The 7,498-nt window shown below is 38.9% G+C and overlaps 1 protein-coding gene across 1 annotated transcript; it reads left to right on the top strand.

Annotated features, from left to right (window-relative positions):
* The first annotated feature begins 2,387 nt into the window (after positions 1–2,387).
* LOC137935084 (transcription factor MYBS3-like) lies at positions 2,388–5,220 on the top strand. The gene is made up of 5 exons (XM_068779733.1): positions 2,388–2,732; positions 3,617–3,813; positions 3,902–3,991; positions 4,081–4,200; positions 4,566–5,220. Exons 1-5 carry the CDS (start codon positions 2,480–2,482, stop codon positions 4,890–4,892), a joined length of 987 nt encoding a protein of 328 aa, XP_068635834.1. The 5' UTR covers positions 2,388–2,479; the 3' UTR covers positions 4,893–5,220.
* The last annotated feature ends 2,278 nt before the right edge of the window (positions 5,221–7,498 follow it).

Genomic DNA, 7,498 nt, shown 5'->3' with positions numbered 1-7,498 from the left:
AGCTCTATAATCAGTTGTCTTTCTAGGTTGAATTTGGACTGGAGGGAATTGTTCTAATCAATTGCAATAATGGATGTGATTCTCCTTGTGTAATAAACAGCCCAATCATTCGTGTCTGAAGTGATTGAGACTCCTCCATCTATTGCTTCCCATCGATCTAATGGTCTGAGCTCTTTAATCAGTTCTCTTTCTGGGTTAAATTTAGACTAGAAGGAGATTATAAGCATGGCATGTATTCACAAGATGGAAAAATTTTAACTACAGTACATGATTTCATTTAAACCAATAGTCAAGAAAAACCGAAACCAACCCAAACCCAAAGATCTAGGCTCAAGTTTAATGTCAACCTGTTTAATAAATAAGTCAAATTCGATTCATCCCTTTTAACAGCGTTTCTTTTAGATTGACAAATCTGAACTCACCCTTTGCCACCTCTGTGCTTTTGAGCAGATTTTTCTACGAGCAGCATCGATGAACCAGAAAAACAAGGTTTTGTTAACATTTTCTCCTACATCTTCGCTCTGGCCTGCCCCTCAAAAGCCCGTCAATCTGTTTTCCAGATGTAACTTTTCCCCTTCAACCCTCACTAGTTTCCATTCACCACTGCTGTCATTTCCCCCCTCATTTCGGCGACCAACAAAGGAGTCATCCATCAACTTCTATTCCATGTTTTAATGGATTTAGTTGACTGTTGAGCTGAGGTTTGCTGTTGAAAATTTCCGTCTCCAATTGAACATTTTTGTTTTGTGCCCTTTTGTCGGGTTCAGATTTTAGATAAGAAAAAATCCACGACGAAACGACAGGATCTGCGATCGATTCAGGGAATGGTGTTAGGTATTTCGGGATGCAGCCCGAGTGGGTGCTCTTGTCAGATGAATGCGTAGAAACTTGCGTACCATTACTTTCTCTGATTCTTCGCCCATTTCCGCAACTAATTCTTGGCAGTTCAGTCTCGGTTATTTGCCTTTAATTTAAGCCCAGAAATACCTGAAAGTAAATGATTATCCAATACGAAAAGTCATCTAGTGCAAAATATGCAAAACGTTATTTCAACCATGATCAACCGCTATTGCAGCCTTCCAATAAACGATTATCTCAAGCGTTCGATCGTGATCAAACAGCTGAAATAACCGTTTCACTTGTTTCGCACCAAATAGTTTTTTGTATTGGATCAACAGTGCCTAAGCAGCAACATCTTTCTTGTTATACCTTATTGTCATATTCTTAGTAGATTTACCAACTTATTCAACTCATAGACTTTGACCCACGACTCAGCTAGGTTTGTTAACTGCTGTTTGGTTTCAGTTCGAAAACAGTAGTTGGTCCAACTTCCTTTCAGTTTCGAAAACAATGGTCCAAGAAAGAAAATATAGAAATTAAACAATTTCAATTTCATTTTTGTCAACTTCTCTCATGGAAAAAGTGGAACCGTTTTGGAAATTAAAAACCACGTCCCACTCATCGGAAGTTGCAGGAAGTCGATAAATCGACAATTACAGGAAACCAAGAAGCTTGATGGAAGTATGGCTTATAAATACAGTATTTGGTCTCCAATCTTGTTCACTCATTCAAACCTTCAGCTTACACCATCACTAAGAGTGATTAGAGAGTGGAAGAGCCAAACAGAAGCAGAGACCGTCGGTGAATTTTACGGAGTTTGATCGTATGGAAGAAGGGAAGATTTCAGGTTTCAGTTTATATTTATTCAATGAATTTTATGTGATTAATTAGAAATTCATGATTAGCTTACAAGGTCGGGTCAAGCTAGTCACTCAGCACACCTGAATCCAACTTCTGTACTCAGTGGTGACCCAATCTCACTCGGACTATTCCAACCAAAAATCACCAAGGCCAATTTGGATCCCAATTTTTAAGTCACAAAACTATTGGTTATAATTCGGTAAGAAGTATAAATCCTTCATCTTGAATTTTAGAGACATAATCTCATGATAATTAATTTAAATTTTAGATAGCTCTTCATAAAAGGTTGTGCCTATCCTGAAATCTATCTTCATCTTCCATAATACAGGCTGTGTTTGACAGAAACTGCTTTAGAGATTAAAGAATCATAAACAGAAAATATGGGTAGTTTCTAATGAAGGAGGATTTCCAGATATTTGAATGTCTGAAAATAGAAGGGAATTAGTTTCATCCAGAACCGTATATCCTGGGCTCATTAAATACTTGTAATATAAAACCGTATGTAGGCCTCCTTCCAGGCCACCATACTAACAGCAAATCCACCATTTCTTGAGTTGGATTTCCAAATTCAGTCTTGAGGGCATTTATGTGACAACATATCGACTCCTCAACAGAAAAAAGCTCAAGATGGTATATTCTAAGGCCAATCCCCGGACTACTTCTGTATGTATATGGGTCGAGCTCCGACCTCCCCTTGTTGCCAAAGTTTTGTTTTCGTCATCCGTCTGGGTGGAAGAAAAAGAAGAGCGGTTGTATCGGGTAACTGGTGGTTTCATTGATGGGGAAGGACATGAGCAGAAAATGCTCCCACTGTGGGAACAATGGGCATAATTCGAGGACATGCAACGACAAGGGTTTGAAGCTTTTTGGGGTGAGAATTTTGGATGAAGGAGAAGAGGTGATGAGGAAGAGCAAGAGTCTGGGGAATCTTTCTGCGTTTGTGGCTTCCGATAATGGAGCTCGCGATAATGGGTATTTATCTGATGGCCCTGTTCACTCCTCAAGAACAAGCGGGCATGAAAGGAAAAAAGGTAATTTGGTTGTTTGTTTCATTTTGATACCTTGCTCTCTCATTCATCGTATGCAAGCAGTATTTTTGTTGGCGATGTTCTGTAAATCTTTTCTGTTTAAATTTGAAGTTAACTCTTGTGTCTTCGATTCTTACTCCTTCGTTGATGAGCCCTTGTCTTGTTATAAAAATAAGGAAGATTGGATTTCCTGGAATAATCACTTGTTCAAGTTTTTTTATTTTGTGTTCATTTTATTCATTCATACTCTGTTTTTTGGAGCGTCTGTAAACGTTATACTTATTCTTTGCTGTCAAATTTGAAACTGTAATTCATGCCATGTTTGATAAAATATGAAGGTATTCTGTGAAACCCATCTTTCTGAGGATCCAGTAGAAAGAAGATAATTTTGCACTTTCTACTTCTAGTGCATTTTTCAAGAAGATTGGATTAGTTCAAGTGAAGAGGGATTGGGCTTTTTGCCAAGAAACATCACCAATGGATTGCATGCTAGGGTATAGGTATCATAGAAAGGTAAACAACTGTATTTTCTGTATGTCATGATTTGAGGAGATCTAGTGGACACAAAACCACTTAGAACTATATTACAAGAATTCTATCCATTATGGATTGCTACATTGGATAGCTAGTCTTCATGAATTATGACAGGATGTGGTATATTAATGCATGTTTTATTGAAGATAGCGCTGCAATGGCAAATCTGTCGATCTCCTATACTGTAGTTTCTCAAGCCCTCTCTTCTGCATGCTTATATTCTACCCCTTTTTTTTTTTTTTTTTCTGTTTATGACTCTTGGATGATGGCCAGGGCAGTAGAGAGAGTATTGAATTTTATTTCATATTTGGTGGTCTGAAATTTTATACTCACAGAATCCTCTCCGTCTTTAGGAGTGCCATGGACAGAGGAAGAGCACAGGACATTTTTGGCTGGTCTGGAAAAGCTTGGCAAAGGGGATTGGAGGGGAATTTCACGGAACTTTGTTACTACTAAGACACCAACTCAAGTAGCCAGCCATGCTCAGAAGTATTTTCTCAGGCAAAGTACCCAAAATAAAAGGAAGCGCAGGTCTAGTCTTTTTGACATGGTAATTAGTGACTCTGTAAGACTTTTGCTCTCTTTCTCTTTCTGGAATTTTGAAATTTTCTGTTTGCTAACTCAATAGATATTTCCAGGCTTCAACCTCCGAAAGCTCTCCTGCTCTGAACCTAGTGAAGCAGGAAACTCCTGAACAGAGTAGTCTTCACCATCACAATGGTTATATGGTAAGCTTTTGAGAAAACGAAAATACAAAATTGGGCCCATATATGGTTAGATTTTCCACATTTGGTTAAATATTTCTTCTGCTTTACAGCAGTGTACTTCAGCTAGAATTGCAGCCCATGAATTGGTTAGGACTTCTGAAGCTTATCCAACTTCACCCTTTGCCAGAACTCCTGGTGGCCTTTCCAGCTTCCGTAGCAGTAATTACGTGGTATATATCTCTCGTGACTATGTATTGTCTACTTATCACCTGTTTGGTGTGGATTGTATGGTGCTGGCTCTATTTTCTTTACATGATTTTGGTTTCATTGGTGGGTGCTGGTGTTCAATGATCTAAAAGATCTGTCAAGGCCCCAATCTTTGGTTGCACCTCAGAGATGGAAGCTGCTCATCAGGTTTGGTTAGTGGTAAAGATCGTCTGATTATTATACCACCATTAGGTCCATAAGTGGGCCTGGCACCGGACATTTCCTCTTGCAAAGGGGTTTTTGCCCTGAGGAGAAGTAATGATTTAATCTTTGGTTATGTTACGAGTCAAGCATCTTTACTGATGCAGCAGATTTGATGTTTGAACAGGTGGATGTAAACAAGCAGGCAACTGTGGGACTTTCTCCAGTTCTCCCTACCCTATCTCTCACCCCAACTGTTGATTTCCCTGCCCAGAGTATACCTTTTTCTCCAAAATCCAATTTCGAAACCACTCTCTATGGGCCCAGCTTTCTTAAGTTATCCTTCAACCCACGAACACAGTCTGACCCACATCGCCTGTCTGCAGCAAGCTCATGCTCTCCATCAACAGAATGCGGTGATTTAGAACTCACCATCGCCCCACCACGGCCACTAAACACAAACAAATTATCCCCCGGTACCACTAATTATTCAGGCGCTATTCATGTCATCTGATATGTTCAGGTACCCATTCAGTCTCTGCTTCTCTGAAATAAGAAAGAAAGCTCAAGGTATATGAGCTGTAAACAAATCAAGAGTTGAAAGAAAAGAACCCTGGTGGTTTTACTTCTTGGTGGAGGCTCTGTCAGAGTTGCAGTATTTTTTGGCTTATTGAGATATGGCAATAAAGTGTCAAGAAATGTGTCCATGTATTTAGATAATGAACTACCCTTTGCTTCCTTCCATATATTTCAGTAATGCTGTTCAGATGCTTATTTGGTTTTCATTTGTTCATGTCAAGATCCATGAATAATTTTTTGTGAGTATTAGTGTACCAGGATGAGGTAAGGCCACTGAAATCCTGGATTGGAACAGTTCTCATTGTCTGTGGTGCGTGCTCCAGATTGAGAAGGATAGAATAGCGGTAGGGCTTCTGTTGCCATTAATGGGTTGTCAAATATATGCGATAAGAGAATCATATCAAACAATTGATAAAGTATGATTTGATAGGATGCATAAATGTCATCTTCTCCAGATATTTTAAGATTGGATGCCTCTGGGTGGATCTCTGACTCACATAAGAAGAGCCATGTGAGAAAAGATTTACAAAAATAAAGATAAGATGAGGGTACTGGCCTGGAGCTGAGACTAGAATTACAATTCCATGAGTATGAGTGAGATTTCCCTGGAAATTAGTAGTTATGCCTTAGTGGATATGAGGCGCGGTCTGGTATCAGATCTGGTCTGTAATTTTCTCAGAGAAGGGTTTCTAGATGCTTCTCACTTTGCCTAGTTGTGGACAAGCGGGTGGCCGGGGCTTCGCCTCTGCAACAACCCTAACCGTTTTCGCTTCACTGAGGGGAGGCCCAGCCGCCCTGTTGACCCTCTTTTCAAAGGGACGAAGAGGAAACTCAACCACCTCCATCGTAATTACCAGCTGTTTCAAACGGGAAACACAACTGGGGAGCGTATTTTCCACTCCCAACGTACCAACTAATAAAATCTGGACCGGATTGACCAGTTGAATCGAGTTCAATCAGACTTATCTGGTTTAAAAATAAGTAAACAGATTTGAGTTGATTGACAACATTTTACAGACATCGTTCGTCAATTTTCCCGGCATTGCTTCCGTTCGTGTTCTACCAAGGAGCGAGCATGGCGTCCGTATGGGCAACAGAAGGCGGGGCAGCAACGAGAAGACGATGCCATGAGAACAAGGAGCGACTTCGGTTTTGTTCACACGGTTAGTCCTTAGAATAGACGATTCCATAGGAGGTTATTCAAGGCAGCTCCTTGAACCAAAGAACTGGATTGAAATTCCATGGGAAATCAGACCTGGAAATTCTTACGTGAAGATCTAATCATAGAACCAAATTGGGAGGGGCGCCGTGGTGGGGATCCGGCGATCGGAGCCAGAGAGAGAGGTATACGGACTCTAGAGACATCCATATCCCTTTTGCAGTTTCACAATTCTACACTAAGCTTTAAGGGGGGTTAGTTAACAAAATGGAAATTTGAAGTTCATCTTCATCTCCTTATTCAAATTCATTTCATTATCTACATGAAATTAATCTTCGAACTTGTTATTAGTGCAGACGACTTCATGTGTACTGGAAAACATTATTCAATGGCACAAGAGGGTCATCTCTCAAGTATTTAGTCTTCATCTTAGCCTTTAAATAGATCGTAATTGATTTTGACCAGTTTGGATAGTTTTGGCCATTTAATCTCTCTGTGGCGAAGTGGCCACACAAACAATTAGGTCAAGAACGATATTAATAATTGGTATAATATATTGATTCCCCCTCGATTAGGAAAAATCTTGGATGATGTTACCTTCTTGGAGGATGATGCAGATAGTGCAAACTTATGCAGACTAGGGTTGAAAGATTCCTCACGATAACACTCTTTAAGGGCGCAAATCTTACATATAGAAATCTCTCAAAGAAAAAAGAACCCCCACCAGACTTGAAACATGATCTTATTTCTTTGATACCATGAAAAATTGGAAGAAATTAAGAAGGCAATAATAAAGAGAAGAGAGAATAAAGAGATGATAGGAGAGAGTGCTCTAAACAACATTCACAAGTTCTTAACAAACATATAATCTACTTCTAACTTTCAGTGTGTACACTAGTGATTGAAAATAACCAAAATACCCCTTGTATGTATATTAATAGTTTCTTTTCTCTAGAGAATGTTCCTTCTAAACACATTAACCACACTTTTTTTATGTAAATTCCTATTTCCTACTAACAAATTGCACAAACAACATGAAATTTGTTTATATTGTCGATCGAATGAATTATAGATATATCGTAATGTTTCATCATAGTTAAGAAAATAAAAGCATTAGGATTCTTCAAAGCCGCGGAATCTTACAAGTAATGTTATAAAAATTGACCTAATAACCACCTAATCAGGTTGAACTTTGGTCAATCGAGTTGGACCACCTCTTACTCTATGATAGGGTTAGTTATTCAACCTCACCTCACCTCACCCTGTAAGGAGATTGATTTTTCTATACCTTGTATTATATCATTGTTTGTAAATAAAATTATATAAAATTTAAAATACAAATAAACTTAAAAATATTAAATTAGAATTTTTAAAGATACCCT

Source organism: Aristolochia californica, unplaced genomic scaffold, assembly GCF_029961685.1.
Source record: "Aristolochia californica isolate CCGP_79_NKW_82.1479 unplaced genomic scaffold, dmAriCali1.0.hap1 SCAF_6, whole genome shotgun sequence".
Taxonomy (NCBI): Eukaryota; Viridiplantae; Streptophyta; class Magnoliopsida; order Piperales; family Aristolochiaceae; genus Aristolochia; species Aristolochia californica.
This window is presented reverse-complemented; position numbering and strand designations above follow the sequence as displayed.

Coding starts and splice junctions, on each gene's coding strand:
- LOC137935084 (XM_068779733.1), top strand. CDS start 2,480: ATGGGGAAGGACATGAGCAGAAAATGCTCCCACTGTGGGAACAATGGG. Junction 2,733..3,616: donor CGGGCATGAAAGGAAAAAAG/GTAATTTGGTTG, acceptor CTCCGTCTTTAG/GAGTGCCATGGACAGAGGAA. Junction 3,814..3,901: donor GGTCTAGTCTTTTTGACATG/GTAATTAGTGAC, acceptor AGATATTTCCAG/GCTTCAACCTCCGAAAGCTC.